The sequence below is a fragment of the Myotis yumanensis genome, unplaced genomic scaffold (genome assembly GCF_028538775.1).
Source record: "Myotis yumanensis isolate MYYU_CA2020_CCGP unplaced genomic scaffold, mMyoYum1.0.hap1 SCAF_2, whole genome shotgun sequence".
In the NCBI taxonomy this organism is placed as follows: Eukaryota; Metazoa; Chordata; class Mammalia; order Chiroptera; family Vespertilionidae; genus Myotis; species Myotis yumanensis.
In genome coordinates this window covers 42,433,478-42,460,783 of record NW_027223753.1, presented here as the reverse complement: position 1 = coordinate 42,460,783, position 27,306 = coordinate 42,433,478, and the positions used below count along the sequence as shown (strand labels likewise).

At 39.3% G+C, this 27,306-nt stretch overlaps 1 protein-coding gene across 4 annotated transcripts in view; it reads right to left on the bottom strand.

Moving 5' to 3' along the window:
- Nucleotides 1-3,547: 3,547 nt before the first annotated feature.
- The window catches only part of HOOK1 (hook microtubule tethering protein 1), a 72,584-nt gene continuing 48,825 nt past the window's right edge, over nucleotides 3,548-27,306 (bottom strand). For 2 of the 4 annotated variants that reach the window (XM_070405230.1, XM_070405233.1), the window contains exons 20-22: nucleotides 25,280-25,381; nucleotides 22,691-22,759; nucleotides 16,022-19,261 (exon numbers count right to left, since the gene is read on the bottom strand). In XM_070405230.1, the coding sequence (XP_070261331.1) occupies nucleotides 19,091-19,261; nucleotides 22,691-22,759; nucleotides 25,280-25,381 (342 nt within the window). In that variant the 3' untranslated portion in view covers nucleotides 16,022-19,090. Of the gene's footprint in view, nucleotides 4,229-16,021; nucleotides 19,262-22,690; nucleotides 22,760-25,279; nucleotides 25,382-27,306 lie in introns of those variants that run through there. The other 2 variants (XM_070405231.1, XM_070405232.1) reach the window with 2 other exon arrangements.

The window sequence follows — 27,306 nt, the reverse complement described above, 5'->3', positions numbered from 1 at the left end:
GCAGCAGCAGCCTGCGTTGGCCGGCGTTGGCCCCGGGCTTGTGGCGAGTGAGTGGAGCCAGGTGGAGCGCAGGGGGCGGGGGCCGGCGCATCGCTCACGGGAGGCGGGAGCAGCGAGGCCCCCCGTCGGCGTCGGTCCGGGGGAAGGTCCCCCGCGGAGCCTGAGGGCCCGACACCCCGGAGGCCGGGGGCGGCGGCGGCTCTGGATGCGAGCCGGCCTCTTCCCATGGAGGTTGCCCCAGCTAGAAATGTAAAAGTTTTAAAATGCATCCGGGATTTCTGTGCACGTGTAAAGGGAAAAGGCCAGTTTAAAAACGAGTGCACATAGTTTTGAGCTAAACCTAAGCTTTTGCTGTGTACAGAATAAAAACCCGAGACTGTTTTGGCCTTAAAAAGTGGCGGAGAAAATTTCTCACCCTGAGGCAAATACCACCAGGAAGTTGATAGTCAAATTTACATGTGAATAGCTATGGGGTTTACTTCTTAACTTCCCCAGCAGGAAAATTGTGACCATTTTGAAATTTAGCAGCTATGCCAGGCTTATTGGCTGGAAACTTAAAACTTTTAAGTTCAAATCACCTATGAAGCAGGAAGTGTGCTTGAATCCAATTTCTAAAGTAAAAGTACAATTATTTCAGGTAGAAACTGGTTTCTGTAAATTGATCTGTCCTTATTGCTTAAATATGTATCCTTGTTGTTAATCTGAGGAATATTAATTATTTACATGCCACCTAAAAATTAAGGCTAAAAGTTTTAACTGGAAAGCATGGCTTTGGTGTGATGGGAGGAAAGAAATGTTAAATGGATGATAAGCCAGTAAGCTGGAACTGGTCACTGGTGGTGGATTGTGAGAAGGGCCGGACACTGCCTAACTTCTCCTTCCTTGGTACCCCTGAAACATCAGAGGGTACTTCTGGCCTCGATTTTCTTGGTTTTGGATTTGTTTGTTTGTTTGTGATAAAAACCGTTTCTATCTGAATAAGACATAGGTCAAGAATCCTGTCCTGGGATGTGGGAAAGGCCCCCACATCTGTTCCTGTCAGGCCCCCATCAGGGGACTTGGATGATGTTCCTGTTATCTGCTCAAGAGCCCAAGGCTGTAAAAATACTTGTTCACTGAAAAGGTGTAAGTATATTTGTAAACACCTCTGTCTGTTTGTTTACTGGGAACTTTGATTTTCTATGTAATATTCTGTGCTGGGTTGGGATTTTGGAATTCTAGTCTGATTGGGACATTTAAGGATGGGGCTCACAGTTCCTCAAGGCAGAGACTTAATGGGCCTTTCCCCCTACCTGTAAAGAAAGACAATGGGCCTTGAAATCTGTAAAGATAGGCGAGAATGAAGCTGGTCAGGCCCCACCCCCTATCATTCCTGACTTTCTTGCTGCAAGAATTGTCTCTTTTCTTGAGAGGGCTCCAGAGGGCGCACAAGGACATTTGGCTGCGCCTTGGCGCCACCCAGGCAAAAGGCACCTCCTGGAGCCTCGATGGAAAGGTCCCTACACCCAACTCCGTGGTGCTGACGACCCCCACCGCTCTCAAGATAGACAGCGTCGCGACCTGGGTCCATCACACCCACGTCCGGTCAGCGGACCCATCCATGATCCGGAAAGACTTCGTCAAGCTACGGCGTGATCGACCTGCCTGATGCTGGTAACATTGAATAGACTTAGATAATGCCTGCATCTTCATGGACATGGCTCCAAAGAGACAAGGACAATTTATAAAATCACATGTTTAGTAGCAGAAGATGTGGCTGCCTAAAGCGGCCATGATGCCTATATTATGTTTCATTGTGTTGATATGTCACATTAACCTTTAATTCTCTTGCAGGTTTGAATGTATGTTGGCTGTCCTGAAAGGGTACTATGTGGGGTGAACCCCAAAAAGTAAAGGGTGCCTAGCTGCCAAGAGGGCAGGTGCCCACCTGGGCAGGGAACAGTGCCCATCAGGTTTTGGTCTCTGTTGAAAGACAGCTAACAGTTGGCAGCCTGTGTACTGCTTGCAGGCCTTTGTAACCATGCCCATGTCAGGGGTAGTCTGAAAAAAAAGCCTGTTTAGAGTGGAAGGTCTGAGGCATGGTTATACATAGAAAGAAAGTTTAATGCCAACAATTAAAAGGAATTGGCAAGGAAAGTCAGAAAATCTTAGAGTAGATCAGTATGTCTTTCTTCTTATGTAATTCCTCCGAAATTTGGCAATGCTAACATGGCAATACATTTCTTTGCATAGATTCAACAAGACCGGTTCCTAATAGTGGTTTTATTAACGGAAAACTTTGACTGGAGTATCATGTTTTAAAGAGCCCTGTCTAAGCTCTAAAGACTTGAAGCCAGTAAAAATGCCACGAAGAAAGCCTGGTATTCTGCTTGGAAGCCCTGAAGATGGCTGGCGCTGGAGTGTCAGGCCGATGCCCTACCATCACTGGCGGTTGGTAAGAGTAAAAGGGGAGCAGTAGGGATGCCTCTGCATTCCTGCGGAGCCCCCACACGCTCTGGGCCGCAACAAGTAGGAGGGCTACTGAGATGGGCTTAAAGCCTGGAGCATGGGCTCAGGTGGAATTGCTACAGGTGAAGAATTCACCTAACTCAGCAGATACTGCAGGCGGGCCTGATGGCAGCTGGGTGGCGTGGCTTCCTGGCCCTACGGGGCACATTAAGATTCAACCATGAGATTCCAGCAAAGGTAGTCAGTTACCATTCTTGTTATATTTATGCAAACATCAGGACAGTAGATAAATTAATCTTAATTTGGCTTTTTGATAGCCATGGAGGAATTTTAAGAAGAAAAATCCTATTTCAATAGAAGTTGCTAGAACTAAAATAGTTTCTTTCCCCTCCACCAGACCATTTGTTAAAATATGCCCAGTACGAGCCTCTAGCAACGGTGGAATCAGTCCATCTCATGATTGAGCCGGAAGTTCCAAGACAAAGGGGGGAATGAAAGGGCGAGGGCTAGGTTGCCCCAGGGTAGGGGCTACGTCCTACTCTGCTAGCCACACCCAGGCGGCAGAGCACAGTTCTTTCTCCTCCCCTTACTCCGACCCCCCCCCCTATATAACCGGTCTCTGGGCGGGGTTGGCCCTCTCTTGGCCACTTGGCTAGCCGATGTGTCGGTGAGTCTGGTGGATGGAGAGCTCAAGTTAGCTTGAAATACAGATTCTTATGCTTTTGCATCGGATTGGATGGCTCCCTGATGTGGTTTCTTGGAACAGCCCTTAAGGACTCCCTCACATCACTCTCAGAAGTGGTCTTACAGAATAGACAAGGTCTAGATCTCCTGTTCATGCAGGACGGCGGGCTCTGTGCAGCCCTTAGGGAAGAATGCTGTTTTTATGCCGACCATACAGGGGTAGTGGAGGAATCCATGACCAAACTTCGGCAGCGGCTGGCCGAACGACAAAAGGAGAGGGAGGCGCAAAAGAGTTGGTTTGAATCCTGGTTTACACAGTCGCCATGGTTAATGACCCTCTTATCAGCAGTTGCTGGACCGCTCATAATCCTGTTGTTAATTCTCTCCATAGGACCCTGTATTATAAATAAAATTATGGAATTCATACAACAGAGGGTAGGGGACATTAAGCTCCTGATTATCAGGCAACAATACTCGGCCTTGGCTGAGCCTGAAGGTCTCTAAGATTAGAAACCGTCCACAGAAAAAGGGGGGAATGACAGGCACCAGAGTAATCAGAAAGGTCAGAAGGGGCAGATGGAACAAACAACTTTTATGGGAGACAGCTGCAGCCAGGGAGGTTACGGGAGATGGCTGCAGCCAGGGAGGGAACTGAAGGACAAACGACCTGATAAGAAACCAGACAGGCATTAACTCACTTAGAAAGCCAGATCATTAGTGAAAAATTCCAAACTACATTCCCTCCCCACCGAAAGCAGATAGATGTATGTTGACTCACACAGCGCCAGATCTCCAGTAGAATGACCCCAGGTTACTTCCCCCGTTTGCTAAAAAGTATATAATGTGTGCTTAAACTCTTGGTCGGGGCTCGTAGCCGCTGCTCTGTGCCCAGAGTATGCTGCGGGTCCCAGCATGCTGGAAACAATAAACCCTTTGCTTTTTGCATGAGAAGCGTCTCTTGGTTCTTTGTGACAGCGGCTTGCGTCCAGGGCATTACAGGATCTTGCCTTCCATTTCTTTTTCCCAATCAGATCACCCAAGTAGGAGACTGAGAAATTGGCCAAAATACTTCACGTAATATGATCAGTCTCCTCATCTGTAAAATGAAAGACTTTGGTGAAGGATCTGAGCTGCACTCCTGCTCTGCTGTCCATGTGTCCTGACTCCAGAAGGTGAGGCACTCACACACTCCGTGTGGAATAAATGTAAAGCACCCGGCACTCATCTGGACCTAATGGATGAATTGGGACTCAGAGCCAAGAGTATGACCACAATTATGGTGAAACCATGGGGAATAGATGGCTGAAGTTTCTGGTAATGAAAAAACGACTCCTTTCTCCCCCTCAAAGCTCCTTAGAGGGATTCTAATATGAGATCTCTTCCTGCCCAAGCATTACACAAAGATTTCATCTGATTTGTACCTCTCTTATTTCTCGCCTAGTTTGAAAGCTCCAGGGGCCCTTCCCCTCTTCTTTTGCATCAGAGTCTGACACACCATGTGCAAGCATATGCCACTTTCTGTGGCACCTTGGCCAACGCACAGATTTTACCTGAAAGTAATCCAGGCTGTGAGTCTTTTCCCCATTGCTGTCCTCCAGAGACACACAGACACATGCAAACTGCACTGTATATTAAAACTGGATCCAGGGACGGAGGATTTAGAGCAGAGAAGGAGCAGGACACACGGATTTAGTATGGAAGTGTGCCCAGGTCAGGCACAGGGGGCCTGCATGCAGTAGGGAGAGGGTCCAGCAAAGGGCCTCTCGGAATGCCCTACATATTTCCAGCCAGGAGCCAGGGGCTGGCTCGGTGACTAAGTGAGGAATCAGGACAGCTTCTTGGGCGAGCAAGCTGCTTTGTCAGAACAGGGAATTCTGAGCTCTAACTCGTGTCAACAGATGGTCCTTGGTGCCAATTCAACACCAACAGGAATTCACAATTGAGGTGCGGTCAAGGAAAGTGTATTCAGTGCAAAACAGCTCAATGGTGACACAGCAAGGCTGTGAAAACAGCAGGGCTGTGAGGCGGCCCTGTGGCCTTGCCCCTCTGCTCTGCGCTCCTGCACTCTGCACCCCTCCACTCTGCGCCAGTCTGCCTCTCTCTGCCCCTGTGAGGGGCTGTTTTCCTCTGCTCCAGTGACATGTCTTCAGTGTTTCTGCTCTAGCCAAGGACACAGTTTTCAGTGTTTGGTGGGAAGGGAAAGTGCACTCCTGAGCCAGAGGGGAACTGGCTTACATGACAAAAGTCCCGGGCCCCTGCTCCCTGATTGGCCCATCCTCATGCAAATGAGAACTCCAATTCCTTATAGTTTGGTCCAAAAGGCATGGCGATATTGGTCATAATGGAGCTGCTCCGATTAGCTGGTAGAGATGTTAATGGGGATATAGCTGTGCCACTTTATTGGGCGGGGAAGCCTCAGTCCTATTGGTTCAAACGGGATTCTAGGAACTCCTCAAGGACTGGTTCAAATGGCAGAAATAGTGTAGAAAGGCAGGTCAGTGCAGGAGGCAGGCAGCTTAGTGCAGGCTTCTCCCTGAAGTGCCATTTGCATGAGAGGACCATGTGCAGAAAAGGCCTCTAAGCTCTGTTTTTGTGTGGGGGTTTTTTCCTAATATTTTTAAAAAATTGATTTTGAGAGAGAGGAAGGGAGAGCTGGAGATATTTTAGAGATCATCTCATTTGTTCCTTTCTCTTGGGAATCACAGTTCTGAAGTGTCAGTTTTCCAATAGTTGAAAACTTATTTTTATTTACTTTGCCTAATTTTCTGGTTGTTTATGATAGAAGGGCTAGTCCAGTGCCAATTACTCTTTCATAGCACAAAGCATAAGTTTCATTACCGTGTTTAGTTTTTATGCAATGTAAGATGGCTGAGAACAACTTTCATTTCCCAAGATAGTCATAATAACCCCTCCTCTGTATTCACACCCCTTTCAGTGTAGCTTGACAACTTCTCCCCATCAAGAGATGGACTCTGTGTACATTTCCCTTTCCTCTGGAGTGACCTGCTGACTGACTTTGGCCAATAGAATGTAGTAAAATCACTTTTCTGAGCTAGGGCTTCTCCTTGCTCTTTTGGGACTCTGCGACCACCATTTAAATAAGCCCATGTTACCCTGATGGATGAGGAGAAACACATGGCCTCATTATTCCTGTCATGTTGCCCTAGATGACAGCTGGCCCACCACAGAGCTGTGCAAAGGGCCAACTGAGATGAACTAGACCCAACCATAACCAATAGCTGAATGCAGATGCATGAGTGACCCCATCCAAAACAAGAACTGCCCAACTGAATCCAGCCTGAATTGCCAACCTTAAATGAGTATTGTTTTAAGCCTGGACATTGTTACATAGCAATAGTTAAGTAATACATTCCTTGAGGGCAGGAGCAGTGTCTTTTTCAATATTAAGAACAATGTCTTTTTTAATATTAAGAATATTGGTAGGGACCAATAAAATGAATAAAATAAGGTACAATTGCCTGGCTTGCATGGCTTAGTGATTAAGCATCAATCTATGAACCAGGAGGTCACAGTTCGATTCCCAGTCAGGGCACTTGCCCAGGTTGCAGGCTTGATCCCCATTGTGGGGTATGCAGGAGGCAGCCAATCAATGATTTTCTCTCATCACTGATGTTTCTATCTCTCTCTCTCTCTCTGTGAAATCAATAAAAATCTACGTTTTTAATTAAAAAGGGTCGAATCATTGTAGGCTGGCACTAGATGGTACCTATTGACTAAAATAAGATCTCTGCCACTACTCCTCTGTCCTGTCACCTCACTCCAATGTCCTATTTCTCAGTCCCAATGCCAACTTCTGTTATAACCCTTCAGTGACACAGTGCAAAATGCAGGCTTGTTCTTAGCTCACTGTTCCATTTCCCAGCTGGCTTTCTGGAATGGGGCCACATATTCCATTTCCCCATGCTTATTTCTTAAGAACAGGCTAATGTTCCTAGATGGGTATTTTCCACTATTTGGGTCACACTGTGTTTTTGTGCATGCACCATGAGCTATCTGTTCTGCTCTGAAAATCTAACAACCTTTCCCTCTTACTTCTGAAACAGATACTAAGCAAGAATAAAGGGTCAAATGCAAAGGCTCACTTTCCAGGGCTGGCACTGAATCGTGACGGTGCCTAGTACAACTGTCAAGGTCAGAAAAAAAAGGCTTCTCTTCACCCAAATACATCAAGCGTCCAAAGATAACACATAAAACAACATTAAGAGACTCAGTGCTGGGGGTTGGGTAGCATGGGGAGTCAGATAAACTGGGGTTAGGGTTCTAAAGCTACACTGGCCTGAATTCAATCCAGGTATTCTCATTTATTAATTTTTGCTTGCACATTAAATAGGACACTTTACTTTTCTGAACCCATTTCCCAGTCTTCAAAATAGAATTAATAATATCTGTGTGGTTGATGATGACATTGGTCAAAAGAGCCACTATCCCTCTCTGGTGGCCTTTCTCTGTGGTGTTCCTCCCCATGGGATGATTACACATAATCACCCTGATATATGCAGGAAGGCATGTCATTTGTTTGGCCAATAAATGAGAGCACAAGTTCCATGAGTCTCTTCTCAGTGCTTAAGAGTGAGCTAGTAGTTCATGTTTCTATTTCCTTTGCCATGAAACTAGCAATATCCTAGATAAGGGCCTGTCAGCCTACATCCAGGTGTCAAAGACATACAGCAGAGCCATAGCTGATTCAAAATGGATATGCGATGTGAGAAATGAACCTATTTTATTGAGAGCCACTAAAATTTTGAGACTGTTAGTTACTATAGCATAACTTATCCTACACTGTCTGATAAACCTGTGAGGCCAAAACAGAAGGGGGAAAAAAAATATATATATATATATATATATATTATATATATAATATATATAGTATATATATTATATATACACACACACTATGTTACTTTAATATATAAATATGAATTTATAATACATATACACTACATGTTATATATAAATATCATATATACATTGAGTGGCCAGATTATTATGACCAGTCAGACATATTATTATGACCACCCCATCAGTACAATGAAGTGAATTAGTCATGCAAATAATATTAATAATAAAACCTTGAGAGTATTTGCTTAGGAAGTTTTCAATATTCAGTATTTTTGGAAGTGTCAATGAAGTACTGATGGGGTAGTCATAATAATCTGGCCGGTCATAATAATCTGGCCACTCAGTGTATATAAATGTAACCGAAATATATATATATTAAAGAAAGGCATAGTGTACCTGACATATAATAAATTGTAGCTGCAACACTGTTATGGTTATTTCAAACAACACCTCTAGTTATGACACTGGAGAGCTTAATTCTCTACCTTTTTTCCTAGCAATTTGACCTTTTCCTCATTGGGTTCATAGAGCAGTAAATCCTTCTCCCTACTGATACCTGGACCATTATAGGTTTTTTGGCAGGGCTGTCACTGGTAGTCTAGGTCAGTGGTCGGCAAACCACGGCTCGTGAGCCACATGCGGCTCTTTGGCCCCTTGAGTGTGGCTCTTCCACAAAATACCACGTGCAGGCGTGCACGTACAGTGAGATTGAAACTTCATGGCCCATGCACAGAAGTCGGTTTTCGGCCTGGGCGAGTCTATTTTGAAGAAGCGGCGTTAGAAGAAGTGGGGGATGAACATATAGAGAGGATGAACGAAAGAAGATAGACAAAACAAGTATACAAGACGAGTGTGGATGGGAGAGGTGGAAGGGGTCGACCTCAGCGAACGTACCTCAATCAGATTGAGGACGTTTTTAGCAAAGGCCAGCTTAGGAGTACCCTAATTAAGTTAATAACAATGTACCTACCTATATAGTTTAAGTTTAAAAAATTTGGCTCTCAAAAGAAATTTCAATCGTTGTACTGTTGATATTTGGCTCTGTTGACGAGTGAGTTTGCCGACCACTGTTCTAGGTGAACAGTGCTCTCAGGAGTGGGGACTGTGAACAGCCCTATGTGCAGGCCTGCTCCTTAGCTGAGTGTATGACCATTTTTGGGATCTGAAAACCTGCTCACCTCTTCAATCACATCTCTTGCCAAACGACCAATTCTCTACACAGGACAATCTGCATGTCTTTATATAAAGTACCAGAGGCCCAATGCACGAAATTCTTGCAAGAGTGGGCCCTCCTTTCCCCGGCTGCCGGCACCGGCTTCCCTCTGGCACCAGGGACCCGGGCTTCCCTCCAGCCACCAGCTTCCAGAAGGACGTCCGGTCTAATTAGCATATTACACTTTTATTATTATAGATGTTTTCTGCAAGAAACGTCTAATCACACCTGGCAGACTCAACTTTGATGTCAACTCCTCAATGACATTTTTCTTGACTCTCCCTCCTCCATCCATTCTCTGAGAATGTTAGTCAAAAATTTTAATTTGCTATTGCCATGTAATCTCCCAATTATACTCAGCTTTGCAGAGACGATTGTGCCTTGCTCACACAGGTTCAGTACCTAATGGTTTTGATGCATAGTAGATGCTCAGAGAATGTTTGTTGAACCTCTAGGTGGGGAGGAGCCAAGGGACTGAGGCAGAGCAGAAATATTAATGCTTCAGTGTGTCAGAAGTTTCTGTTACTATGCAGCAAGCCATTTACCTCTCAGCACTTTAGTTGCATATTCTGGACAATGTGGACTTCAAAGATTGCTCACTAAGACCCCTTCTACTTCTAAAAATCTGACTTGGAGGGAAGAACTTCTCAAAGGGCAAAGTGACCTCCCAAAATTCACTCCTCTGTAAAAACCCTGAGAAGACTAGCAAACTTGTCAAAATCAACATTTCCAGAACTATGGACATTAACTGAATTTTTGAAACAATCTGAGCACTTAAGAAAAAAAAAAGCCGGATCTCAGTAAGAAGTGAGCTCTGTGGCATTTTAAAATAGCCAAAGCAATCCTGAAAAAGAAAATTTAGGACTCATATTTCCTAATTTTAAAACTTACTACAAAGCTATAGTAATCACAATTGTGTGGTACTGGCACAAGGGCAGACATGTAGACCAATGCACCAGACTTGAGTGTTTAGGAATAAAAACATTCAGGAAAGGTCAGGTGATTTTCAACAAGGGGGCCAAGACAATTCAATGGAGAAAGAATAATCTTTTCAAAAAGCTGTAAAATTATCTCAAAATACGTAAAAATGATCTCAAAATGGCTCACAGACTAGTATAGGATGTAAACTTATAAAGATCCTAAAAGAAAGCATAGAAGGAAATCTTCCTGACTTTGGTTTTCTTAAATATAACACCAAAAGCACAAGTAAAAAAGAAAAAAATTGATAAACTGGAATTCGTCAAAATTAAAATCTTTTGTTCTATAAACAAAACTTCCAAAAGAAGGGACAATCCACAGGAGAGTATAAAATTATTTATAAGTCACATATCTAATAAGAATTTGAATCCACAATAAATATCAATACAAAAACAAACAGACTAATTAAAAAACTGAAAAATTTGAATAGGCTTTTCTTTAAAGACTAGAGGCCCAGTGCACAAAATTTGTGCACTTGGGGGAGTGCATGGGGGTGGTCCTTAGCCAGGCCTGTACCCTCTCACAGTCCAAGAGCCCTCAGGGGATGTCTGACTGCTGGCTTAGGCCCACTCCCCATGGGAAGCGGGCCTAAGCCAGCAGTTGGACATCTTAGAGCTGCTGTGGAGGCAGGAGAGATTCCTGCCACTGCCGCTGCACTCGCCTGCTGTGACCCCACTGATGCACGATTGGAACTGGGGAGGGACATGGGAGGTTGGCCAGCGGGTAGGGACCGCAGGAGGGCTCCAGGGCGTGTCCAGCCCATCTCACTCAGTCCCAATCAGCCAGACCCCAGCAGCAAGCTAACCTACTGGTTGGAGCATCTGCCCCCTGGTGGTCAGTGCACATCATAGCAAGCAGCTGAGCAGCCTTAGCATATCATTAGCATATTATGCTTTGATTTGTTGAATGGCCAATTGGACTGGACACTTAGCATATTAGGCTCTTATTATATAAGATGATATAGATATGAATGAGTAATTAAATATCAAACTATGGTCAACCTCATTAATTATTAGGGAAGCGCCACTCAAAACTACAATGAGATACCACATCACACAATAGGAGAGCTAAAATAATAACTATTTTAGGTGAGTATGTGGACACACTGGAACTCACATTGCCGGTGGAATTGTGAAATGTTGCAGGCACTTCAGAAAACAGTCTGGCAATTCCTCAAAATGTTCAACATAGATTTATTATATGACCCAGCAGCTTCATTCACAAGTATATCAGTTGAACTACTGTAACAAAATACTATAAACTGGGTACGTTATATACAATAAGAATGTTTTCCTCAGCAGGAAGCTGGAGGGCCAAGATGAAGGTGCCCACAGATCTGGTGTGTGGCAAGGACCCACCTTCTTTTTTTTTTTTTTTTTTTTTTTTTTTTTTTTTTTTTTTTTTTTAAATATATTTTATTGATTTTTTACAGAGAGGAAGGGAGAGAGATAGAAAGCCAGAAACATCGATGAGAGAGAAACATCGATCAGCCGCCTCCTGCACATCTCCTACTGGGGATGTGCCCGCAACCCAGGTACATGCCCTCAACCGGAATCGAACCTGGGACCTTTCAGTCCGCAGGCCGACGCTCTATCCACTGAGCCAAACCGGTTTTGGCGGACCCACCTTCTGATTCAGGGCCAGCCCTTCTTGCTGCATCCTCACATGGTGGGAAGGGAAGGGAGTTTTTCTCAGGCCTGTTATAAGGGCACTAATCCCATTTATGAGCCTCCCAAAGGCCATATCTCCTAATTACTATCTCCTTAGGGGGCAGGATTTCAATGTAAGAATTTTAGAGAGACATAATCAGACCGTGGCAGTATATATCCAAGATAAATGAAACCTATTTCCACACAAAAACGTGGGCATGAATGTTCATAGCAGAATTATTCAGAATAGCCAGAACCCGAAAATCCATCAACTGATGAACAACAAAATGTGGCACAAACATGTAACAAAATATTATTCAGCAATAAAAAGAAATGAAGTACTGATGCATACTACAGAATGAATGAACCTCAAAAACATAATGCTTAAGAGTCTATTCACGAAAGCTCACATTTTGTATGATTCCATGCATATGAAATGTCCAAAATAGGCAGAGAAAGTAGACTAATGGTACCCTGGGCTGGGAGGAGAGGAGAAGCAGAGTAGAGGCTAATGGCTACAGGGTTTCTATTTGAGGTGATAAAATGTTTTTAGAGAATGGTGATGGTCGCACAACTGTGAATATCCTGAAAACTTCTGACTTACACACTTTTTAAACTCGTTTATATGGTATGTGAATTTTATCTCAATGAAGCGCTTATAAAAATATGACGTGATAAAATCAAGAAAGGGGGCTGAGGGGTAGGTGCTCGTTAGTTGTGGGGCTGAAATAAAATATTGTGATTTGTTCATTTCTTGCCTATGCAGGTGCTCCTTCCATGCACTCCTCCAATTCCTTCAGAGCATCTTGAGGCTGATTTCTACAGAAAATATTCTGCCCATCACCAGCAAGTCTAGTTCAGCTGGTACATATTTGTTGACTTTGTGGAAGACAGTGTTCCACGTGCCATGGGGAAACAGAGATAAGCTATAATCCCTGACTTCAAGAAACTTAGTCTAGCTCTGGCCGGTTTTCTCAGTGGTTAGAGCAGTGGCCTGTGGACTGAGGGGATCCGGTTCAATTCCTGGTCAAGGGAATGTACCTAGGTTGCAGGTTCATTCATCCCTGTCCCCGGTTGGGGCTTGTGCTAGAGGCAACCAATCGATGTGTCTCTCTCACATTGATGTATCTCTCTTTCCCCCCTCCTCCCTCCTTTCCCTTTTCCCCTCCTTTATACTCTAAAATAGTCAATGGAAAAAATATCTTTGAGTGAGGATTATAAATAAATAAACTTAGTCTAGGGACAGATGTTTTTAAAAAGTACGTAAGATCAACTAAGGTCACTAAGACAAAGACTTAAAGTTTTAGAAAAATGGATTTCTCACCTTGTTTGAGAAATCATGGAAGCATTTATGGAAGAGGGGAATGTTTAAGCTGAAGCAAGAGGTCTAAAATGTAGCATTTAGCAGGTACTGAGAGCAAGTTGCTGCAGCCAGTTGAGCAAAGGATGGGGGGAGCACTTCGCCATCAGAACCATAGCCAGCTGAGAACTCACTGCATCTCTAACCCTGGGCGTGTCACTGTGCAGGGATATCTCTGAAAGCTTCACCTCACTACATGTGTGTGATCCCACATCATGGGGAACTTCCAAGAAACACAGAACGTGTCCATTCAACCTAGGCCTCTGAACAGAGCTGTCCATGAGAACCTTCTGTGATGACAGAAATGTTCTCTAACTGCACTGTCCAATATCGGAGCCATGGCCATGTGTGGCTGTAATGAGGAAATAAAAGTTAATTAATTGATTAAGTATCTATATGGCTAGCAGCCCCCATATTGGTCAGTGTAGGTCTAGAACCTTGAGTCGCTCTTAATGAACCACTCATAACATTATGTGATGTTGAGCCAGTCCAGAAAGTTAAATTTAGAGAATAGTGGTCTTTGGGGATCATGAAGATCTACCTAACATGAGACAGAACTTCACTTTTGTCTCCACCTTTGTATACCTGGCACATTAACTTTACTCTTGTCATTAAACAAACATTTATTGAGCCCCCATTAACACCAAGGTTAAAATTAAACCTTTTCAAAATATAATCCAAGAACATGGAGCATCTGCACTTTTCAAAAACTTTCACAACTTATTTTGACAAGCCGGTGCAGATCCTATATAATAAAAGGCTAATATGCACGGCGGAACCAAAGGTCACTATGATGTGCACTGACCACCAGGGGGCAGACGCTCAACACAGGAGCTGACACGCACTGACCATCTGCAGTAGTGCTAGGGATGTCCAAATGATGGCTTAGGCCTGTTCCCCCTGCCCCACCTCCTGGAAAGCAGGCCTAAGCCATCACTCAGACATTCCCCAAGGGCTCCTGGACTGCAAGAGGGCACAAGCCAGGCTGAGGGACAACCTCCCCCCCACCCCCACCAAGTGCACGAATTTTGTGCACCAGGCCTCTAGTAGGGAAATAAAATATCAGAAGAGAGAGACCCCAAAATAAAATAGCTATAAAAAACTGCTTGCTTAGAGAAATATGGACTACAGGTCTGCAACTGATATGGCTAGGTGGTGATTTCAAGGATGCAAGTCCTTTCTTCGTTGTTGGTCCACTGTCCTTGGTAGTCACCTTCAGACCATGGCATTCTAGAAGGGGAAAGGGCTGTAACAAACATACCCATTCTTCTAATAGGCACACATCACTACTATTCACATTTCTTCGGCCAGAACTTAGTGAAATGACCTAGTTATAAGGGAGTCCAAGAAGTACTTATTTCCCGCCCTAGATGTAAGGTAAATGTAACAAGCTAAAATATGGTGTTCTATTACAAAAAGCCAAACGAGAGAATGGAAATTGAGAGATGAGTAGCAGTCCCTCTGCCAAAGAAAGCACAGAAATGTTTTGAATTCCACAATAACGCAAAATACCTAGATTCCAGTGGTGAAACCTGGAGATGTAACTGGGCAAACCAAAAAATCACTTTTACACATCTACTCATTCACCAAAAAAAAAAACCTCAAACATAGAACAAAATTTAAAAAATTAGCCCTGGCTGGTTTGGCTCAGTGGATAGAGGCATCGGCCTGCGGACTGAAGGGTCCCAGGTTCGATTCCGGCCGAGGGCACATGCCTGGTTTGCAGGTTCGATCCCCAATGGGGGGCGTGCAGGAGGCAGACCGATCAATGATTCTCTCTCATCATTGATGTTTCTATCTCTATCCCTCTCCCTTCCTCTCTAAAATCAATAAAAATATATTTTAAAAAAAATAAATTAGTGCTATTTATTTTCCTTTTCTGATCTAAATATTTTGTCTTATTTAAAGCAAATTAAACATGCACCTATACCTAATAAAAATCAATCATAACCATCACACAGAATCAGAAACTTTATTTACTAAAACACTTTACAACATTATACTGTTATTGGACAATCATTTATTTAAAATATCCTAAATACTTACAAAAATAAATCAAATAGTGCTTCTATTTTTCAAGTGTCAAAGTCTTTGCCATGGAAAATAGAAAGGACCTTTTATAAACTAAACATTACAATTAAGCTATATCACGTTTAATAACTGCACACCATTGTCTTTTGCAGTTGTGCTTTAGTGCTTTACAATATCCCAAACGACGTTTTCGCAATGTACAGGTTCACAATAAGACTGTATGCATACAACCATATACACTCATTTTACACAGGAATGGTTCTTGTTAAATATACACAGAGAGAACCTAACACGGTAGTATTGGGCCTCTATAAGCCACCCCATAGAGTCAGATGTGCCACTATACAGTAACCAGGTATAGGTGTACAAACATTATCTAACATTCAAATCAGCACTCTAGTATCCAAGATGATACCTTCATGAGGAATGCCCAGTTTTAATGTTTCTAGACAAGAATTTAATTCTTTTCTGTTGTTGTTAAATCTCACCCGAAGATAATTTTTTCCATTGATTTTTAGAGAAAGTGGAAGGGAGGGGAGGAGGGGGAAGATAATGAGGGGAAAGAGGGAGGAGGGAGGGAATGGTGGGAGGGGAGGGAGGGAGGGAGGGAGGGAGGGAGAGAGGAGAGAGAGAGAGAGAGAGAGAGAGAGAGAAAGAGGAGAAGAGAAAGAGAAAGAGAAAGAGAAAGAGAAAGAGAAAGAGAGAAAGAGAAAGAGAAAGAGAAAGAGAAAGAGAAAGAGAAAGAGAAAGAGAAAGAGAAAGAGAAAGAGAAGAGAAAGAGAAAGAGGAAAAGAGAAAGAGAAAGAGAAAGAGAAAGAGAAAGAGAAAGAGAAAGAGAAAGAGAAAGAGAAAGAGAAAGAGAAAGAGAAAGAGAAAGAGAAAGAGAAAGAGAAAGAGAAAGAGAAAGAGAAATATCGGCTGGTTGCTTGCCACATGCACCCGAACCTGGACTGGGGATCGAACCTGCAACCTAGGTATGCACCTTGACAGGGAATTGAACCAAAGACCCTTTGGTGCATATGCCAGTGCTCTAACCACTTAGAAACACTAGCCAGGGCAAGACATTAATTCTTAATCTATACTAAATCATTAGCTCAACAGCCTTATTTATTAAAAAAAAATACAGTGAACTTAAAATATTTCTCAATACATTAAGTTAATCTCAGGGTAAACATCATTGCCATATGTATACATACTTTTTATTTTAAAAAGAGAAAGTAATATTAATTACACAGCAAATGTTCAAAATAAAGATCATTTCCAAATGGTCTGTAGTTTTACTTTATTATCACTGGGACATTCAACTCATTATCACATAATAAATGCTATATTTCTCTTCCCTGGTATATGCACTTAAGCATCACTTATAACACAGACATATATAATTCATGGTTTATGAGGAATATTTATAATGCTTTACCACCCACAGGGTGTCAATCTCACTCTATTAACCAGATGTGGAAAACAATCTCACTTCTGATCAATTCCTGAATTTCCATATGATTAATCACAATAATATAGAACTTTAAATTACATTAGTCTTGTATAAATACTTATGTATCTAGCAATTTAAATTCTACTTATAAACTAGAAAAGTAGTAAATCACAAAATTTGCTTTTTCTCTATTAAGATAAAAGAATCTAGCTTATTCATAAATTGCACAGATTACATAGAAATTCCAAGTATAATCGAAAATTTGTGAGCAATTGAATTGTGAAAATATTAATTTATTGGCATTGATGTTTTACAATAAATTTCAGTAAAAGGGAGTTTGACAATGTTGTTTATTTTCAATTATAAGCAAGTAGTAAATACCAAAGTAGCTCATGTCTTACACTGACCAAAATATTTTAAAATGCCATATATTTAGAAAATTTTAATTGGCATGCTAATACGTTTTCATTTCACCAAAAGTCACAGGCACACAAAGACTATAAGGCTATATGAAGAAGCAAACCAACTATAAAACTGCACTGAAAAAAGACACCAAAATCTAAGAGGTAGTCAACAGAAGTAACCCTGATAAAACAAAATATCCTGACAGATGTGCCCTAATCTAAGAGACCAAAATACAGTATGGAAGCAATTCTTGTATTTTCAGTAATTTAAAAAAAATTTACTGGTAGAGAATCAAAAAACAAAGAATCTAAATAAGTAACACTGCAAATGGAACAATATTTATATTTTCAAGGAAAGGCTAAGAATAAACTCTAGACCCAAGAAGGTCTACAGCATGCAGGCCAAATCTGACCTAACACCAGTCTTTGTAAGTAAAGTTTTATTGAAATACAACCACACCTATTTGGTTTACATACTGTGTATGGCTACTGCTTTCATACTTAAGGGCGGAGCTGATTTACCTGCTACTGATCACATGGCCAACAACACCTAAAGTTACTACTATCTGCCCCTTTACAGAAAAGTGTGCTGACCCCTGCCTGGTCTATGCACAAGTGGGTAAGTGTGCAGCTGCTGAAAAATACTGGAAAGATGAACTATGAATGTCACAACACAAGCTATTCAACTTTAAGGAATGCAAATGCTAGTTTTGCCACAATTCAATTCCTTTTCATACTGAAATAGTCCTGACATTTTCTTCTTTTTACTTTTGTGGTCTAACAGCAAGGAGTGTTTCAATGTTATTATAAGAAGAGTTAGCATGGCACTGTCCAGTAGAACCTTCTGCAATGATGGAAATATTTTATATCTGCACTAATTCTGTAGCCATTAGCCAATGTGGATACTGAGCATTTGAACTGTGGCTGGTGCAACCAAAAACTTAATTTTAATTAGCTTAACTAAAATTGCCACATGTGGCTTGTGGCTACAATATTGAACAGCACATATTTTACTCATCTAATTAAAATTCCAACAAGTAACTCTTAAAAAATGAGAAAGTAACACCTTTGAAAATGACGGGCTTTGGGCAAAAACGAACTGAATACCATAAACACAGCCCAAGACAGATTGTTTACTTATTAAACAAAATTAACTTGATTCCAAATTGTTTCATTGCTGCACCATTTCTTCTTAGGAGGCAAAATTATTATAGTATTTTTAGTAGAAATCCTGATAATTTTATGCTTAAAAGTAAAATAATTATTTATTAATTATATTAAAGAGCATGTGGATGTTTCACACAAAGTATCATTTTATACTTTTAGCTTGTTTCCCATCAGAAAGTCACCTCTCATTAAAATCAGTTTATCCATTTACCCTTCCCATTTACACCCTGCCACATAGAAGCCCTTTTTATAGTAGGTAACAGAAGTATATAACCTCTTCTGAATCTGCAAAACTTCCTATTAGTCACTTTGCTATAGCAAAGTCATTTCAACAATCAAAACTTCCAAATGTCATATCTTCTACTTCACGATAAGATATACCCATTCAATGACAGAGTTAGAGGCTACAGATCAAGTCTTGTACATATCAAGTAAAAAAATATAACTCTTGTATAGTTCTATATGTGCCTACCTTAAGGTTATTTTTATATGGACCAAAACAATAAAATGAATATAGATGTATTTTTAAATTACTTATTACTGATTACACATTGCAAATTAACCAAGTTACTGACACAAATGAAAACACTAAACTAAAATATACAAAATCAATTTGAAATTATAATAGTCTCAAAACACAAATGTTTAGATGGGTGCCTAATTACATCTTCTAATTATTCAAATGTGCTCCCTCAGAGAAATAGCTAATTGTAAAATTTGTTTTCAAAGTCAGCCAGCAAACTTAATTCCGTGCCTCTTGAACAGCTGATATCCAGCATCATAAACATCTTTTTCAGTCTGGTAGTTGGTTGAAAGACACAAACTATTTTAAGGGCACTTCTGCTTGTTGTCTTTAGCAGTTTAATCAGAGGTTGCAGCAGGAACTTTAACAGAGAGATTTCTTCGGGAGTTGGTGATGTGCCGCTGCTGTGCTAGGAAAGACCGTGCAGGAGGACATGCAGCAGGGTCTTTGCCAGCCCCGCTGCTGCTCACAAGTCTAGATTCTATCCCCAGTTTCTGGAATGCTAGACTCTGAACAAAAATAAATAAAAAATAAAATGACTACTTAGAGTTAGATTTTAAAGTGCTTTTTACATACATAAAGTTATTTAATCCTCGAAACAATACTACAAAGCTGGTGTTGGCCTCATTTTTTAATTTAAAGAATAAGGGTGCAGAAGTTAATTCAACTGTATCTGGTAATGCTAGTAAGAAGAAAACAAGGGCATAAAACCTAGTTTCTCTATGTTAATCCATTAAATATAAAATCATTAAAAACAGCACCTTAAAATAATGCTCTAAAACTAACTTTAATTACAAGAACAATTAAAATAAAAAGGTCCCAAAGCAAAATTTTGCATTTGGGCAATCACTCCACCCACATTGAGCACCCATAACACAATATAAAAGCTTGGGTCAATGGTTGCCTAAGTGTAACCCCTGGATTAACATTACCACCAACGAGAACTTGTTAAAAAATGTAAATTCTACCTATAAATGCTACCCAGACCTAGTGAGTAAGAAGCTCTGTAGGTGAGTCCAATATTTTAACAAAGTCTTCAGATGCATGCTTAAGGAAAACTAAGGAAACAAACCCATTCAAAATTGCTTCAAAGGAGTAAAAAAAAAACAAACCAGGAATAAATTTAACCAAGAATGTAAAATACCTATACTTGGAAAAGTATAAGACACCAAAGAAATAAATTGAAGAAGATACAAATAAGTGGAAGCATATTCCTTGTTCATGAATAGAAAGAATTAACATCATTAAAATGTCCATACTACCCAAAGCAGTCTATAAATTCAATGCAATTTCTATCACGATACCAATGGCATATTGTCACAGAATTATCCCAAAATTTTATATGGAACCACAAAAGATCCCAAATAGCAATATGATCGTGAGAAAAAAGAACAAAGTTGGAGGACTCACACTACCTATCATCAAACTGTACTACAAGGCCACAGTTATCAAAAAAGCATGGTGCCAAGCTGGTGTGGCTCAATGGTTGAATGTCAACCCATGAATCAGGAGGTCATGGTTCAATTACTGGTTAGGGCACATGCCTGGGTTGCGGGCTGCATCCCCAATAGTGGGCTTGCAGGAGGCAGCCAATCGATGATTCTCATCACTGATGTTTCTATCTCTTTCTCCCTCTCCCTTAAATCAATAAAAATATATTTTTAAAAATACTTAAAAAAACAGCATTAATACTGGCATAAAAAACCAGACATATAGATCAATGGAACAGAATAGACAGCCCAGAAATAACCCCATGCCTTTACAACAATTAATTCTTGAACAAAGGAGGCAAAAACATACAATGGGGTAAAGCTAGTCTATTAATAAAAGTGCTTGAAAATTGGACAGATGAATGCAAAAAAAATGAAACCGGACCACCTTCTTACACCAAACACAAGAATAAACTAAAAATGGATTACAGACTTAAATGTTAGGCTCATAAAAATCCTAGAAGAAAACATAGGTAGTAAAATTATGGCCACTTCTCGTAGCAATATTTTTTCTGATATATCTCCTTGGGCAAGGGAAACAAAAGAAAAATGAACAAATAGAACTACATCAAACTAAGACAAAAGAAACCATCCATAAAATAAAAAGACAATCCACTGAATGGGAGAACATAATTGCCAATACATTTGATAAGGGGTTAATATCCAAAATTTATAAAGAACTTATAAACCCAACACCAAATAAAAACGAACAATCCAATTAAAGAGCAAAAAGGACATATGGCCAATAGACATATGAAACGATGCTCAAGTTCACTAATCATCAGATAGATGTAAAGTAACACCACAATGAGATATCAGAATGGCTATCATTAATATATCAACAAATAAAGTGGGAATGAAGACTTAGTGCAGCCACTGTGGAAAGCAGTATGGAGATACTTCAAAAAATTAAAAATGGAACTGCCTTATGACCCAGTGATTCCACTTCTGAAAATTTATCTGGAGAAACCAGAAACACTAATTTGAAAGAATATATACACCCCTGTGTTCACTGTAGTGTTATTTATAATAGCCAAGATTTGGAAGCAACCCAAGTGTCCATCAGCAGATGAGTGGATAAAACAGCTCTGGTACATTTACACAATGGAATACTAGTTGGCTATAAAAAAGAAAATTTTATCCTTGAGATAGCATGTATGGACCTGAAGAATATTATGCTAAGTGAAATAAGCCAGTCAGAGAGAGACAAGTACCATATGATTTCATTCATATGTGGAATCTAATGAATAAACTGAGATAACAAGCAAAACAGAGACAGACTCATAGATACAAGACTAACAGCTCTGGCATGGCAGCGGCTGGGGGATGGGGGAGGGATTGAGCAAAAAAAAAAAAAAAAAGAAAAAGAACTCATGGACAACAGTGTGGTGATTGCATGGCGAGGAGGTAGTGGAGGTGGAGGAAGGTATGGAAGGATTAATGGTGATGGAAAAAAATAAAATAAAATAAAATACATTTTTTAAAATGGCCACAGAACAAAGAAAATAATCCATAGCCCTCTATATTAACCAGCAGGATGATTAACCCATGATGGAAAAGAGTCTGGGAACACTTCACAAGTAATTTCCTTCAAAGCCTTGTTAAATTAAGTCAGATTTTACCAAATAGAGCAGGGAAGGAAAGAAAAGAGAACAAAAGGTTTGAAGGCATGAAAGAAACAAAGCATGTCTGAGGAGGGACTAGTTCTATGTGGTGAAGGACGGGGGAGGGGGGTCTATAAATTGATATTTTCTCATTCTAAATACGCAGCATCTACGGTAGGTTGAGCTTGTATTAATATCTATTCTAGCAGATTAGAATAACCCAAAAGAACCATGAAATTCTACTTTTCTTGAAAACATCCTACAGATACTCAGAGTAAAAAAATAAAAAACATTTCAAATTATTTTATACTATTTTTCTCCTTGTAAGAACAACTACTGAGGAGTAGTCCCTGGATTTTAAAAAAATAACAAATACATTAAAGGACACACTGAGAGGCTTCAGGGAATATTAAAATAAATGCTGATTACTAGAAGCATTACACAGATATTCACATTTCTAAAGAAACCTTTATGGAACACAAATATAATGTTTTAACTCAAAAAATGCAATTTTAAAAGTATTTATGGACTGTGGCATGTACACTTCATGTGCTTTAATTAAAGGTGAATGAGTCATGAAATCAATTTACTGATTTTGAAAAAGTAAAAATCAACTAAACACATTAAACTAAAATATATAGTTAATTGGGATTACGACCAACATTTTTTTAAAAAAGAGTATGACAGAAAATACCTGAATGCAATGCCCATAGGGTAACTTGTTTACATATATGTGTATAGACTGATCTGTGGTATAAAATATTATTTTCATCAATGTTTCCTGATCAAAATGTTTGATAAACACTGTTCTAAACTTCCAATCATTAGCTGAATTTCAACTCACCTTATTATACCAGGCAGAAACAATTAGTTTTTCTTCATAATCACGAAATTTTGCTACTTTACATTCACTCTGGAAAAAGATATGAAGACTATTAAAATCCCCCAAATAACCCCAAATTACTAAAAATAGTATAATATTTCTTCGCATGCTCATTATTGAGAGAATTTGATTAATGCATTTTGAGGTATAAAAAACTGTCAAATTATAGACTCAATTATGGAGAAATGCACATATAACAGCTTTATAAAGGAGTAAGATTGCGACTGGTAAATCTTTATTTCAGAAATTTTACTGGTAAAACAGGTATTAAAAAACCAAAAACAAAGCTCACAAAAACTAGTGATTCTTATGCTACTATCCTTTATACCTAGAAAAAAGTAATAACTGGTTTAGGTAACAAAACAGAGCTGCACCTATTTTGAAAAGTAAAAACTAAGAAGAAGGAGGATGTAATAAAAAATATTCCAGAAAATCCTTTAAATCTCCTATAAAGCTTAGCATGGGTTTTTATCTCTCAGTTCTTAATGACCTGTGTACTAGATTGCCTGTGGTCAGTTACAAGCCACCTTAGCGTCTGACATCCATTTCTTAATTACTCTAATACAACTACTTGTATTATTTTACTGAGTACCAGATAAAGTTGATTCATTTAAAAAATTATAACCTTAAAACATCTGAATGTTTTCACAGCAAGATGCTGATGATACAAAAAGCATACAGAAAATGAGGGAGGCAAGATGCCTTTCTTCTGGCTCACACCGACTCCAGGCAAACACTCCCCAAGAAAGATGGCAGATAGAATAACCTCTGCTATTTACCTTACTCTTCTTTTTACTTCTTTCAGTGTATAGATAAATACACATAAATTAAAGGCCCAAATGCTGTGACTTAACTGTAGTTTTTCCTCAGAGCCCTAGAGGTAGAGGCACCACTCTGTCATCATACATGTTAGGGAGCTTCATTTCAAGCACCAATAATGCTGTCCATTATCACTGGCTTTTGATGGGAAGTGAATAGTCAGAGCAACTTAGATTTCAGAGACTCAGTCCAAGTCTTGTTACTTGGACCAGAAAGGAAAGGAGATCACTTTTTTTTTTAAATTGATTTTTTTTTCTCTCACATCAATATTTTCTCTCAAACATTGATGTGAGAGAAAAACATCGAACGGCTGCCTCCTGCACACCCCCTACAAGGGATCAAGCTTTTAATCCAGGCATTGACTGCCCTGACTGGTAATCAAACCAGCAACCTTTAGGTGTTGGGATGACACCCAACTGAGCCACACTGACCAAGGAGAAAGATAATCACTTTAAGTTACCAATAAAGCTGACAACTTGGCTTTTGATTTATGTAATATTTAATGGTGGGAGTACAGAGATATAAGATACAGCCTCTGGCCTCAATTCACAGCCTTCTAGCCTAATTCAAAGAATGATACTGTGGAATGAATTCATGAGTTCACAGTACATGGACAAACTCTGGAGAGAGAATTAAGGGAAGACATCTGAGTTGAATCCTCAAGAATGAATAGCACTTCTGCAGAGAAATACCCGCTAACCAGTGCTTTTTATAATAGCCAATATGGCCTGAACAGGAACTTATAGAAAGTACACATAAGACTGTTGTGTATTCTGAGTATTCAAGTCTTTAAATCTTTAAACAAAATATTTTTACCACAGCCCATATCTACTGGCTCAGAAATAACATGAAGAAAGTTATAAGTGAACATAAAATGTTTCTTTGAAATAAAGCATTCCTAGTTGATTCAAATGATCAATTATGAGAATTTCAAGGTGAGTATATAGAATTCAACAGGGCTGTGCAATTATCCATATGTGATTATGAGAAAGTATACACTGACTTCAAGAATAACATAATATTAAGAATATTATTAAGAATAATAATAGTATTAAGAATAGTTTTGTGAAGCACTTTGCAAAGTAGAACATGCCCAATTATAAAAATCTAAGAATATACAATTCAATACTGACATACTTATACTTCACCCAGTTCATAAAAATAACATAACTACTGATATAAAAATAACTGTAAAATTTAAAAATGTTACTACCACCATAACTTTGCATGGTCAGTAACAGACTGGCACTTTATTCAAGGGCTTCCTGGGATTTTGAAGTACTTCCTTCTCTCACGAATTCCACCTAGTAAGTTTGTTTGGGTCCCCATGAGGATCAGGGAGAAGAGATAAGATAAATTTGGTGAACTGAATACAGTTCTCTATTTAAAAGGCGAGCTTGGTTTCTTTCTTTCATTTCCTTTTTTTTTTCTGAATGAACTCTCATCCACATAATTTTAAAAGGAGTATGATAGTGGAATCTATTAAAAACTCATAAGAGACATCCAGAGACTGGCTGTTAGGAGGGAGGGAGATACAATGCAGCAGGGAGCACAAACTGCAGAGACCAATCTCATGGGCCAGTGAGATGCTCTGCAATGAACACACAGTGCTAAAAAAGAGTATTTCTAACTTCTTGTGAGACTTGATAATTAATGGCTAATATTTGTCAATAGTTAATTATCAGGATTATACAGAATAATAAGAGGAGAGGTATGAATATGAAGTTTTACCTCCAGAATCTCAATTCTTCTCTCTTTCTCTGCCAACTGCTTTCTAAGCAGCATTATTTCAGCTGATGCTGGATTTAATTTAGGATCTAAAGTTTTTATAACCTGTTTAAAGAAAAAAAAAGTATGTTCACTTTATCTTATAAATTGTTGAAATATAAGAACGCAGTCTACAAAATCAGTGTAAGTGGAAAATTACGCAGAAAGTGATCCAGCAACTAACTATAATTTGTCTCATAATTTAATTTGAATTACAAAATAACTTATTCTATAGGTGAGAAAGAGAATAAAAATTCAGTACAAAATGAAAAAATCCCCATCTCAAAATCAAATGTCCCTTCTCCAAGGCTCAATAATCAGGGATAGTTATTTTTGGCCGTATCAAACCTTGAGCACTGAAGTCTTGAAGCATATCAGAAATGAGGGAGGTAAGATGCCTTCTACTTTTATATGCCTTAAACATTTTTTAAAATGTTAAAATGAATTCAGTAATTATAGTGAAAATTGCTGATGTACAAAGTAAGAGTAATATATACAAAATTCTTAGCAACAATCTTTTTTACTATTTAGTTAAATGTAGTAATTCAATACATAAGATCAATATAATAGATATTGGTGATTATTTTCTGCAAACACTGGGGTGCCAATCATATTAAATTACTAAAAGTTGAGTAAAACTCAGATGTTTTAGCACAATGTTGTTCTGAGACTTTGCTAAACTATGTATAAATCAATTTAGAAGCATCAGGAATAAATTACAGCAAAAACAAGTTGCCAGTAATAAAGTCACCTGTATATTATAATTAAAAACCCATTAAAATATTTAAAATTATTTAATGGTTAGGAAAATATTGTATGTAATTACAGAGGACAGAAAAAGAGTACAAAGGTAATGTGCCTAACAATTTCTGCTGTTCATTCAAAATGATTTACTGAGTGCCGAAAGTGGCAGGCACAGTGACAGATGGGGGTACAGCAAGTTATGAGAGACATGGTGCCTGCCCTCACGGGGTTCACATCATACACACAACATAAAGTTTAAATCATAATTTAATTACAAAGAAAAAATCATAATCTGTTAACTCTAGTGATAAAAAGTATGGTTGTGACTTTTCTATATTTCCTGAATTTTCTATAATGGACATATATTACTATTTTAACCTCTCCACCAAATAGTGTAAGAGGGAAAAAAAAATCATGTTTACCAAAAAAGTATCATTTTTTTAATGTGAATATTCAATGATGGCAAGAATATGGTATTTTGTCATTGCTCTGTTCAATTAGTTATAGTCCTTTTAGAGTATCATTTAGAAATACAGAAAAAGCATCTTATTAAGAAGTTCTTACCCTTTGACCCAATAATTCTATTTCATCCATTAACCTAGGAACAAGGTTATGATAAACCAAAATAAGTCAAAAGCTTTCTGAATAACTATGTTGCCTATAGCCTTATTTCTAGGAACAAAAAAAGAAAAAAGAATGGAAACAAGCTATTTTCAACAATAGGATGACAACTAAATAACTGTGATATATTATACAACTGAATATTATGTCACCATTCTTTTACTTTTGCAAAATCTGTTCTGTAAGTGTGATGTCTGTCTTGCTTAGTGCTGTACGACCAGGGCTTAGCGTAAGAGACACTCAATAAAAATCAAATTACATTTATATTCCACAAGGAAATTCTTTTAAGTTTAAAAAACACACAAATCATATATGTGTATATTATGGTAAAGAAACATAGAGATAATATCTATTGAAAAATATACAGTGTTAAGGTAGTATTTCAAAGGTTAACAGCAGTCGTATCTGGGAACCTTTCTATACTTTATATTTTTACTAAAGACACTTACACTTCTGAAACAGAGAAACTGAACTGTGGCATGGACTACCTCCTGAGAAGCTGAGTGTGGCTATGTACCTGAGCTCTGCCCACTGAGGCGAGTGAAAGTGGTTTACACTGTTTCCAAGTCTGACCCCATGACCTACTTCCCACACAAGCTATGCTCACTCCCTCATCCACTAGTTGG